The sequence below is a fragment of the Ruditapes philippinarum genome, unplaced genomic scaffold (genome assembly GCF_026571515.1).
Source record: "Ruditapes philippinarum isolate M1 unplaced genomic scaffold, ASM2657151v2 ctg7119_1_1_1_1, whole genome shotgun sequence".
Lineage (NCBI taxonomy): Eukaryota > Metazoa > Mollusca > Bivalvia > Venerida > Veneridae > Ruditapes > Ruditapes philippinarum.
In genome coordinates, this window is record NW_026863566.1 from 156053 (window position 1) to 169090 (window position 13038).

Genomic DNA, 13038 nt, shown 5'->3' on the forward strand with positions numbered 1-13038 from the left:
GCTCATATGTGTTAAATAACTGAGACAATCTATGTTATGACTCTAGAAAACTAGCCACAATACATGTATCAGGGAAGGACCATAATTCTTCCATTTGCAAATTTTATAAAAGTATTTCACGAGATATCTCTTTATACCTTTTGTTCAAACTTGCCACGTAATTTGACTCCAGAAAATGGAGAAATACATCCAGTCTAAGCTGTTTAACTGGTACATCTTGTGATAACTTTTGGTTGAGACAGACAAAAAATAAATATAAATAAAGCAAAACACGAAGTTGGCGATATTTCTTATATTCTTTTATTTGTTTTATTTATTTATTATTACAATCAACAATAGGAGAGGGGGAGGGGGAAGGGGAATATTTACAATTTAAAATGAAAATGATATGTACAAAATTAATTTATGTAAGAAAAATGATAGGAAGCGACTTTCTGTTGTTTTTTTAAAGATTTGTTGTAAATAGAAAAGGGTATATGCAATACATGGCAAGTTTTTTAAAAAGAAATTAAAAAAACTGTTTTTGATTCATTGATTTTGAAATTTGAAGAGCTAATACATGCACAATTTCTGATTGGTTGATTACTATTTTGATTTGTTGATTATGAAATAAATCTATTTATAGTAACAATAAATATTTTAAGTCTCTAAATTGTGCATATAAGTGTATAATTTGCATACAAGATTAAAATTTGATAAATAAAACAATACAAATATCTTAAAGGTAACAAAAATAAACAAATATAGAAAAATGTCCTGTTTGTATATATTAAAATTGTTCTCACTGAAATCTGGGAGACCCTTGTCTAGTCTTTCAGGTTGTACTTTTAAGTATGACAAATAGTTTATATCACATAGGAGACTAAAAGTCACCTGGCATTTTATTGATAACAGTTAAATATTAACCGTCGTCATTGGCAATAAATGTTAAAAGAAACAAATTTTCACAGCATTTAAGTCTTGAAAGGGACTAATTTACAATGTTCTGAGAATGCTCTCAAATCATGTTCTATAACATAGCATGACATTTTTTACACAACGGATTTATAAATAGCTATTCAAAGTTTGTTTTTTTAACCACTGAAAGTAAAGCTGCCAACTCCACTTCCGGTGCCCTGACTTCCTGCACCAAATGTTTGTGAACTTCCAGAGCCAGTTCCTGTACTAAAACTTCCGGTTCCTGGCCCAAAGCTGTTAAATCCTGTTGATCCACCTGTTTGCGTGGAACCAGTACCTGCTGGTCCTTGAGGGCCAAATATGCCTTGAGTGTTTGTTTGTCCTTGTGGTCCTGTTTGGCCTTGACTTTGTGATAAACCAGATCCAAACTGTGTACCACCGGACACTGCACCTCCTTGCATTCCACCTGCACTAAATGGACCCGTTTGACCTGTTGGGAAGGCCCCTGAAGAACCACCAAATACGCTTGCACCAGAACCTCCAGCCTGTGACCCTGGTCCTCCAAAGCCAAACGATCCCATTGGACTTCCACCACCGAAGCCTGTTCCTGCACCTGGGAATCTTGAAGCCCCTCCTAGAGGACCCCCTGGACCTGAAAATGGACCAGGTCCGCCGCGGCCTCCAGAACCAAATGAACCGCCGAAGGCACCTGGTCCACCAAACGAGCCTGGTCCTCCAAAGGAACCTGGTCCTCCAAAAGAACCTGGTCCACCAAACGAACTTGGTCCACCAAACGAGCCTGGTCCTCCAAAAGAACCTGGTCCTCCAAAAGAACCTGGTCCACCAAACGAACTTGGTCCACCAAAAGAACCTGGTCCACCAAATGATCCACCTCCAAATTGTGGACCAAATGGACCTGCTCCAAACTGAGTTGAACTACCCCCAAACGTTGACGAACCGCCGAATGGGGACTGGCCTTGAGCCCCGATCGTTGAACCACCAAATTGTGTTGTTTGCCCTCCTGTTTGAGTCTGACCCTGACCTCCAGTAGCACCAGTCATTCCAGTAGAACTTGTACCTCCTTGGCCAAATGTACCTTGTCCACCTGTTTGGCCACCAAACATAGATCCACCTGTTCCAAATGGCATACCACCTGCACCACCAAACCCGCCAGGCCCACCGGGTCCGAATCGTGTCATACCCATCCCTCCTGGTCTTCCCCCTGGGAAGCCTGCTCCTCCTGGAAATCCTCCTGCTCCGAACGGACTTCCTCCAAATCTAGAGCCACCAAACATACCTCCTTGTTGCATACCGCTTGGACGACCAAACTGACTTCCAAACCCACTAAATTGGTTTCCCATACCAGACACTGGTGGTCTCGTTTGTCCAAATGTTGACTGTCCTTGACCAAAGCCAGTTTGACCTTGACCTGACATAGCACCGCCTGAAATAGATAATATTTTATTTGAAGGCTATTGGCTAAAAAATTACAACATTTACAAATTTAAGTTTTTATTGAACCGAGGAAAATAATTATCATCCATGAAAATTTAACTTAATTTTAACTTTAATTTAACTTAAATTTAAAATAGCTTACACGAATTAATTTTCTCAAATACCAAAATATCATTTAGTAGATTACATACAATATATTTATAATTATATAATATTGCATGCAATATAAACTCGTGAAAATACGGCATTCTTCCCGTCTTTCCGTGTGTTAATCAAATAAGTATCTATTTGACGAAGAGCAATACTCAATGATTTTAAATAAACATAAAATACGGAAAGTGACGGGTATAGCCGAGTATACACGAGCTTATAAGGGGTTGAATATACATAATGCGACTATATAAACATGTATATATGACAACACAATATTCAGATTAATGAAATGTAAAGCATCAAAAGAACATGCGTAGGATATACATGTTTATGCTGTTAGACTTTACATTATATATTTATGATCTAGCCATTTTGAGATTACTGCGGGTTAATGTAACAAGCATTTGCTAAAAGATGTTTGTATGTGAGAGAGTGAGAGCTACAGGAAGAGATCAAGAGGGTGTAAGAGAGGAGAAAGCGGAATGTCTGCATGCTTATAGACACGATGAGAATGTAAATCTCCTGTATATGCTGGTTAGTTTGTTTTGTCATTGAAACTGTTTTCTCTCAGATTCCCATTTATAAACTACTGTAAGTTGAGCTAACATTTCTTCCAACAACACTAAGAACCACAATCCAATAACACCTTCCACAGTTTATATTATATAGATATATTGTTCCTATCTCCAAAAACTACTGTTTACGCACCATCCGACTCACCGCCATTTTGGATTCGTCCATTTGCAAGAGCTAAAACCGGGCCTTCGAAGCGTCTTATACCAGCTAAACGGCGTTGACTCTCTTGTGTAACCCGTCCCTTCGTTATATTTATCAGGGCGGCAGTTTGGCCCTCTGGCAGAATTGGAATTTCTATTATGTTTATCGTTGGGTCATTTGGCCCTTCTGGAGGAATTTCAATATTGACTTGGTTTGCTAGATTTTCGGCAAACACATTGGTTGTGTCGAAGGCATTTGAAGAACCCGAATTAAGGAAACTGCCACTCATTGACATATCTATCACGTTCAAGGGCTCCGTCGATGGTTCTACTGCCAAATTAGATACACTTGTTGTTGAGCCTGTTAACGTCTGTAACAACCCTTGTGATGTATCAGGAATAACACCTGTATTTCTGGAAACTGACACAGTCATCGAAGAACTAGTTGGTGACAAATCTTGATTCGCTAAAGAGGTTAATGATAACGAGGGAGAAAATGCAGAAGATGGTATTGTCGGCGACGGCTCGAAAGAATTTTCTGAAGATGATGTCATTGAAGAAGAGGAAGAAAATGATGATGATGTCATTGTTGGTGATGACATAAATGAATTTCCTGCCGACGACGTTCTTGATGCTTCAAATGAGTTAGAAGAAATAGTAGGTGAAACAGCAACAACCTGATCGTTTGTACTTAAACTCGGGACTGACATGGTGGGCGAAAAAGATACCGGGCCAGTAGATGTAAAAGATGTAGAAAAGGTTGATGACACATTTTGAAATTGAATAGGTTTTGTATGAACGGAATTATTTACTGAATGAACTGATATCTGACCATTCGGTAAGACAATGGGCGGTGGTGGATCAGGTGTGAATAGCCGAATAGGTGTTGGATTATTAGAGGCATCAGAAATAACTGATATACCTCCGCCTAATGTATCAATATTATCTGCACCTGTGGAAGAACTTGAGCCGCCGAATGTGGTTAACCCACCAGTTGAGGTAGATGGGAAACCCCCGCTGGTACCACCAATACCAGAACCTTGTCCACTTGTTCCAAAACTCTGACCGGTGGTTCCTAATCCTTGTCCCCCAGTACCGAAGCCTGCTCCCATTGATCCGAATCCTTGACCAGTGTTACCAATAGTTTGACCGCTTCCTCCTAAGCCTTGACCTTGTCCGGTCATCCCTGTTGTTCCAATAGATGGTCTACCTGTTGCACCAACAGATCCGTCTGAAAATAGAACGCATAAGTATGAACCACGTGACAGAAACAAGTAGAAAGTACATGTATTTTCTCTTTGTTATTGAGACGTAAGATTTATTTAATATGATATTCATAATTATGAGGAGCCCCTTTTGTAGAACGGTTAAGCTTATTGTCTTGAGAGTGGGTTTTGTAATTTCAATGACTTGTTTCTTGTGATTAAACATAACTTTTATGTAAGCTAGATGAAGGTCGATGGACTTTCCAACCAATTCTGTCTGAAGTAATGGATAGTTTTACACTAAAGAACATAAAGTCAAGCTTGTGTCAGGGGGAGGCAAAACATGGTAATGAAAAGTTTTACAATAAAGAACATATAGTGAAGCATGTGCAAGGGGGCATGGTCTTTGTAGACAATAGGTTTTTATATAGAGGTTACTTGAGTCAGTTTTATCAATGAAAGGTTATCAAAAATGTGGCCTTCATTTAAAAGGTTATTTTATTCAGAACTGGTCTTTAACACAGATTTTACTGTATAGTTATATCAAGTAAAGTATATATATCAACAAAGCGGAATATATCAACGAAGACGATGGTAAAAGTATTACCTTGTATGTTCACTGGAGAAGAATGGACGACATAGAAGTTGTCGAAATCTTGTACAACGGTGGCCCTGAAAATAAACATGAATTATATATATAGCATACAATACAAGTTCTTTATAACTTTACAACAGACGGATGTATAACAAATTCAGGTTGTAACGGCTCATTTGATTCGGAAAATCTCATCACAATTAGTTTATTTAATAGAATAATAATGAATTGACATATCTTTGAATGTGCACGAGACGGACAGCGCCGGACTACGCCAAATTTTCACATGCTGGCGAAGGAAGCTAATCTCACATCTATTACTGGATTTAAAATAACACTCACACAAATTTGATGTTTGGATCTGGAAGGTTTCTTGGTGCACGCCATGTTGCTGACGCTTGAGTTTTATCATCTTTTGAGGTGTGAGTTAGAACATTGCTGCCTGCCATTCTACCGCCACAGGCTCGAACCTGCAATAAAATGACGAATTTTTTTACTTAATTATTACGTGACAAAAACTTATTTTGTCTGAGTTAAACCCCAGTCATACTAGAGCTTACGATTACTTGCGACCACCGGCGACTTGTAAAACTGACAATCATCAGCGATTGTCTGCGACCGAAACCATTTTTGCACAGATAAATTTACTTTTGCGAGTATCGGAAGACAAGTCATCATTGACAATCGCACGACAGGTCTTAAGTTAACGTACGATGGTCTCAAGATTGCCTGGGATTACTTACGACTACCCGTTACATAACATGCGATCACTTACAACTTGTCGTACGACCATCACACGATTACTAAAGACTACTTAAGATTATCAGTGACTAGTGGCAATTTGTAAAGACTGTCGTAAGATTGTCGCACTTCCGAACGACCATCGTGCGACAGCCTTCAGACCTTATAAGATCACTAGCGACCTGTCTGATCGCAAGGAGGTTTTTGTGCAAGCTCAAAAACCTCTCTACGACTGAAATTGGTCGTGGGACCCAAATAAGATAACCTGCGACTGTCAAATATCATCGATGACCGTCGTAAGATTATCTGCGACCAGAGGTCACTGGTGATCGTGAACTGGTCTTCACTGGTCGTAAGCTCTAATGTGACTGGGGCTTAAGACAAAATTTTCATTTTATTTTTGTAAACCTAGTCATAACTTATAATTAAATAATGAAATTACTTAAATTAAATAAAATTACTTTTTAATTGAAAATAATGAAAAAAAACAGCGCTTTGCTACTTAAAAGAACGCATACGTTCAATAAATCCGTTGATTTCCTTAAATTTGGAATAATTTCTAAGGGTATATTTTTTTGGTATGCTAACCTGATATCTTCCACGCTGAAAATCGGGCTGGAATGTCCCGACGATATCCGACGGGCCGTCTGGAAGTTCTTTCCATGATTGTACGGCTTGAATGACGTAACCCCTGAATGGACGTGACGTCGTTGACTGTATCGTTACTAAAATGAGAAAAAAAACACAAATATTTTAGAGCGTAGCATGAGTGCACGTAAGAAATTTAAAAGGTGAACGTCTAAGATAAAAGCGTAAAAAGTTATATTCAACGGAATTGCTTCTGCGTTGGGTTCAAATTTCTCAACTTGGGCATAGAACTCTTCCGGGAGATGAAACTTTTTGATAATCTGCAGAAGGTCCATTACTCTTATATCGCAATTATTTGGTCCTTTTTCGTCAATTTTCGGATAAGAATACATAAATAACCGCCGAGGTTTTCCGAATGAGTGTTCTATATGGTGCTTCCTCAATGATAAAAGGATCGGAAAATTTGCCGTCTGGCATTAACAATGCATTATTAAAGACCGTAGTTTCCTTTTGTTTAAGTAAATGAAACGGCATTTCATAAGCTTCAAACTTTGTTCGCGTCATGTACAAACGTTATTTTAATAAATCTATATTAAATTTTCACGCATGTTTATTTCTTGTTATTCATACAACATGAACGTCAAGAGTTAGAACATGAAAAGTTCATGTCCTTATTACCAGACGAAAACGTTAAACATTAACCACATCAAAAGATCAAACTTTTTGCAAAGACACGTTTTTTTGTAAACATACGAACTAGCCAACGTTTATTTTTTTATTGCTGACCAAAAACGTCCGTATATGACATGATAAGAAAGTTTTATTGTCTTAGTGTTGCTAAATTGTCGACCGGTATAGCCGTACAATACATTAGTTAATTTGATTACACAACACCCCCTCTAAAAATCGTCGTTTGATTTGCATGCGTATACTGAATTTTAATATTTGTCTGTTTCGTTATTTGACCAAAATGTTGACACCCAAGATCCAAACGACTTATAGATTGCAGCAATATAATGGGCGACCCTTCTCAAATCGTGGTTATCAATTTTTTTGTCCGCTGATTTTATACAAAAGATGTGTTCTTTTCGTAATGTACTGTTTTTTTTTAACTCAGGGGCTTCAATTATCATTGTACAAAAGTAACAAAAACAATAAGCAGACATAATGTGGATCGATGGATCGTAAGGACAGTTTGTACTTTATTTTAGCGACGAAAGCGAGACAAAATGGCTTCTTTGAACTCATAACTATTAAAACGCGTTCCAGCCGCCTTTGTTATATAGCAGAGATAATTGGCCGGGGAGCGGATGGGTGGGGGTATGGATCCAAGTGGTCAATTTGACTGCCGCTTAACTCAAGGATCGTGGGTTCGAGTCTACTGGCCCACGATCATTTTCCTTTATTTGACACCAGTACTGATTAGTTTCAAGAAATGGACTAGAAAGTGATTAATAATGTGGGTTACAAGAAAATGAAAATGTTTACACTAGCGGCTAAAATAAAAGATCTAAACAGTATAGAGCTATTCCAGTGTTCAGTCTTTTCAACTCTAGACTTTTTTCCAAAATTTAATTTCAATAGAACATTTTTTTCTGCATTTTTAACAAGGTGAAGGTTAAAACATTTAAACATGTAATACAGTCATGTAATTATGAAATATGGAAGAAAATGATAACTTTTGTATGTCAAATTTGCTTTGATGTTCAAACTTATGGAATGAATCACCGAGCACAAACATAAATATGCTGGTATTTTATTTATTCCTTTAACTTACATTAGCAAAAATAAATAACTTTTGTATTTTAAATTTGTTTGGTAATAATTTACTGTACACAAGCATTCATTTTCTTAAATTTATATAAGCGAAAATGAATTGTATCTAAAGTTGTCTTAAAGAAATAAAGTATGGAAAATAAGTATTTTTTCATACCTGTAAATAAACCATTTCCACTGGGCGTTACATCCAACTTGTATGGCCCTGTGGTCGGCCCATTTGCAACGGGGGTACCCATATTTCTATGTCCGCCTGGAACATACCGTCCGCATATGTTTGCCGGAGCTCCCGACGGGAACGCCGTTATGTAACCGACGACAGCGGCAAATGTTATTAATTTAAATGAAAACATTTTTTTGTCCTTTTTTGTTTATTATCACAGATTATATTTGTAGATTTTCTGTAGAAAATTAAATGAATATAACTCGATTAATATACATTTATGTTATATAAGTTGCACACGCCTTTTTGTCCTTTTGTTTTTTTAACCCTTAATTTCTTCTTATAAATAACTTAAAAAATTTTTTTTTGGTTTTAGCTGTTATTTCCAGTGTTCTTGTAAGCTCGAGAATTCAGTCTTAATTATTTATAACAATGAGTGTTTTGTGTAATATACTGCACGAATTAGTAATCCCACACCGAATAAAAACTTCCGTTGGTTTTTGATTTGCGCATAGATCATTGCTCATTCATCGACAAACGTCAGAAGTTTTCCGTCACCTAAGGCATTTATTCACGTCATATCACCGTCAACGTACAAACGGGACCGGCTTGGACAGATCATGGCCGTAAATGACCAAAAACATACGTTACTGGGCAAAAGTGACTGTTTTGTATACACCATTATAAAATAGCCATTACTACAGGGGTTATTTCAGATGCCCTAAATTTCGCAAGTATATATAGAAGTTTATAGAATAAGTGACATATATATTTAGACGGTACAATGTAATTCGAGGTATACATCCTTTTAAATGCCGCAATATTAATTCTGTTGAATGTAGAGAGATAATTGATAAGATGTTTGAAAGCAATATTTAAATCTTGAATATTAATAAACAATATATGCTTTCTCTAATACTTAATTTGAACTGGGCGACTCGAAATTAAAGGAACTCAACTGGCGTCCAAAAGTCTAAAAACATAAAATTGAATTTCTTACATAGAGCAGTTAGGAGACTTTAACAACAAGTTGTGCAAAAGTTGATTCGGAAATACGTTGAATATTGAATATTTGTGCTATTCATAGTTCAACTTTAGTGAAAAGAGTTGCAACGCTTTTCAATTTTATTAGTTTTTTTTTCACAATTTTAACAAATATGCTGGAAAAAAACGGAGTAAGCGAATGATTTGAAATTTAGCACACAATGTAATTGGTCTAGACCCACATGAAAAGAGACATTAATCTGGAAAAACTATTTCCAGTCCTGCCATGCCAAAAAAGCTCAGTGGAGTCCCTTTAAAGTAAAATAATAAAAACACGGACGGAAGTTTCGCCCAGTAGTTCACGACAAAGTACAAGATACATGCTTAACTTGTCAACATATTAACGAATTGACAAGATTATGGTGTACATGTTTGATGTTAGGCGGTTATTACATGTACATATATTATCTAACGAATCATCAAAATTCATTTTGTATGTAATAACTACAGTTATAAATACTTATTAAGCGTGATAATTAAATAATTAAAGGTGACGCTTTTCGAGAGTGTTACAAAATAAGGTGTTAAGCAAAATATATATTCATGGAAGTGTTATATAACTTATTTTATACATTAGAAATATGTATATTAAATCTCAGATGAAGAAATTAGTTTTTCCTAACTTTCCATAGCCTTTTATACAAATTATATATATTTTTCTGACGCATAGCATAGTATACAATTTTGGTTTTAAAATGCATCATTGTATTGCATTTTGCTTATCATGTTACAGGCATTGTTTGCATTGCAGTTATTTGTTTATAATTATTTCCTATTTTGGCAAAGCATACTGGACACATATGTTTATCCTTATATGTATTTTGTTTATCACAACGCGATTATTTGTTTATCATATTTCATATTTTGGCCCAGCATACTGCACACATAATAATTTATGTTTAATCTTGCATACATTTTGTTTATCATAATGTAGTTATTTGTTAATCATATCTTATATTTTGACACAACATACACCATACATTATGTTTATCCTTACAAAAATTTTGCAATTATTTGTTTAACTTATTTTTTCATCTTGGAACAGCATACTGCACACATATGTTTATCCTTATATACGTTTTGTTTGTCACAATGCGTTTTTTTTTATCAAAGCTTTAAACATGAAAATCAGGTTTCAACTTTTTGTTTGGTTTAAATTACAGACAAACTGGGTATACCGTTGGGTAGATATTGGATAGCTATACTTGGACTGTGCTTTACTTATCATATTTCATTTTTGGCACAGCCGACTGCGCACATATGTTTGATCATACATACATTTTCTTTATCACAATACAGTTATTTTTTTATCATATTTTATATCTTGGCAGAGCATACAGGCTACATATTATGTCAATTCTTACAAACATTTTGTTAAATACCAAAGTGGTTGTTTATCAACGCTTATGTAGATTTTTAACATGAATATCCCGCTTCAATTTCTTATTTGATTGATTTTGCAGACAAACTGGGTATGCAAGTGGACAGTTATCGCACAGATGGGGCCATTGGGGACAATCAGACTTTTCGACATTGGCTTAATGGTTTTTGAAGGGTACGTGTTTAGAGACATAAAATTTACCTACAATAATGCACAAAAGCAAATGAATGAATGAATGAATGAATGAATGAATGAATGAACGTGAATGAATGAGTGAATGAATGAGTGAGTGAGTGAGTGAGTGAATGAATGAATGTATGAATGTATGAATGAATGAGTGAGTGATGAGTGAGTGAGTGAGTGAGTGAGTGAGTGAGTGAGTGAGTGAGTGAGTGAGTGAGTGAGTGAGTGAGTGAGTGAGTGAGTAACGAAGGAACGAACGAATGAATGAACAAATGAATGAAATGTTCTATCTTTGGGGAGAATCGAGCGGGCTCCTGCGGATGTTTAATTTACAATAATGAATGAATTATGTAACATACATGTAACTTTCAATCGATCCATGATTTAAGTTGCATATAGACAAACTTTTATCGATCATTTCTCAATAATTATCCGCTCACAGCTACATAAATCATCATCTTGTTTTGTACATGTAACCTACATAGTTTATCTAGCATGATTTACATTGAGATGTCAATTTAATTGCTAGGAAATGTAATTTTCTCTTTAAACACAGCGGTGTAATAAAAGTGACCATTTAGTTGTCCAATCACGGCCTGTCATGCGAAGTTTATGTCCCTAATTTAACTTTTTTTGCCTGTCGGGCATTTTTACTGACAAAGTTTATCTTGTTTTCTGTATCTGTCGAAATGTATCTGAAACACACCTCTACTACATAATAAGATGTTATTAATAAACACGACATTTTAAAGAAGTTAATCATAAATTGATGTTTCATTTCCATGTTCGCCTTTAAGGTAGACCATGGGTAATGGGCACTGTAAGGAACTGTAAAATTGACAACATAGGACAGTTATATACCTTAAAGGTCACCTGTATGCAAAATTTGAATGAAATTTACCGTGTGGTTTATGAGTTATGGATTTATTTCTGAACTAAAACTTTGCTAATAGAAGGGCTTTTTTTCGGAAATGAGGAAAATCTAAATATTCTATAATATCATCATTATGTAAAAAGCTTTTCCTATTGTTCATTGTTAAGAAACAAAAACTAACATTCAGGTAATAAATTACACGAGCAAAATGATTGTTTCTAAAAAAAATGTTTTTCATATGTATAAAAATGTTACCCTACCCCATCCACTTTAAACACTTATTTAATCATTTCCCTATATAAAACGCCTTTAAAATATCCCTAAAATTTACCATAATGATGGGCTATTTTCAAAGTTTGCCTAAATTGTATATTGGTTGATCATGTGAAATAAAAAATACTTTTACCGTGTAGGATTAACTGAGTGTTGTTAAAAATAAAAGTATGAAAATAATAAAATTTAGTTCTGTTCTGTTCTGTTCCGTGTAGTTTTTATTTTATTAAACTTTGAAAATATCTGGTATCATATTTGCTAATATTTGGCAGTCTTTAGCAAATAAATACATACAATAATTATATAATTAAAATCGAGCACTTTTTATTTCCATAAGGGATCTGAGAGATACATAAATAATGTGAAAAAGAAAAAAACAGAAAGAAAAAAAATTGCCACTTCTGGGGTTTGAACCCACGCCCCTAAATTTCAATATAGTCGACAAGCGATCCCAGCCTATTTGAATACTCTTCAAACTGGAGGTAATGCATTACCAATGGTCTACCTTAATAGTTTATATTGTGATAACAACAAATCAAATACAATTCTCGTAATACTATTTTTAGAACTTGTTCGAAAAGACTACTGATTTGATGATGATGATGATGATGATGATGGTGGTGGTGGTAATGACGATGAGAAAAAAAAATAAAAAATAAGAACAAGAAGACAAAGGTGATGATGATGATAATAATAATAATAATAATAATAATAATAATAATAATAATAATAATAATAATAATAGTAATAATAATAATAATAATAATAATGATAATAATAATAAATAATAATAATAATATAATAATAATAATTATTATAATAATAATTATAATAATAATAATAATAATAATAATAATAATGAATAATAATAATAATGGCAAAAAGATAATAAAATTAGATGATGATAATGGTTGATGTTGATGTTCTCAATTTTGTATCGTTTTTCACAATTATCTAGAATAATTATTCTGGAAAAATGGAATGACCGAATGCT

The 13038-nt window shown here is 34.9% G+C and overlaps 1 protein-coding gene across 2 annotated transcripts; it reads right to left on the reverse strand.

The window, feature by feature from the left end:
* Positions 1-619: 619 nt before the first annotated feature.
* LOC132722516 (loricrin-like) lies at positions 620-8784 on the reverse strand. 2 transcript variants are annotated; one of them, XM_060707025.1, is made up of 6 exons: positions 8284-8784; positions 6351-6487; positions 5364-5491; positions 5034-5098; positions 4144-4452; positions 620-2341 (listed from the first exon to the last, which is right to left on the reverse strand). In XM_060707025.1, exons 1-6 carry the CDS (start codon positions 8477-8479, stop codon positions 1074-1076), a joined length of 2103 nt encoding a protein of 700 aa, XP_060563008.1. In that variant the 5' UTR covers positions 8480-8784; the 3' UTR covers positions 620-1073. The 2 variants fall into 2 exon arrangements, with proteins under 2 accessions (XP_060563008.1, XP_060563009.1); XM_060707026.1 differs by having other exon boundaries at positions 4174-4452; positions 8284-8780.
* Positions 8785-13038: the final 4254 nt, after the last annotated feature.

What these genes read in the sequence shown, in the direction of transcription:
- LOC132722516 (XM_060707025.1), bottom strand. Translation starts at nt 8,479, where the DNA reads ATGTTTTCATTTAAATTAATAACATTTGCCGCTGTCGTCGGTTACATA. An exon ending in GATCCAAACATCAAATTTGT is followed by an intron (nt 5,099 to 5,363) that starts GTGAGTGTTATT and finishes GTTTATTTTCAG; the next exon opens with GGCCACCGTTGTACAAGATT. An exon ending in TTCTCCAGTGAACATACAAG is followed by an intron (nt 4,453 to 5,033) that starts GTAATACTTTTA and finishes TTCTATTTTCAG; the next exon opens with ACGGATCTGTTGGTGCAACA.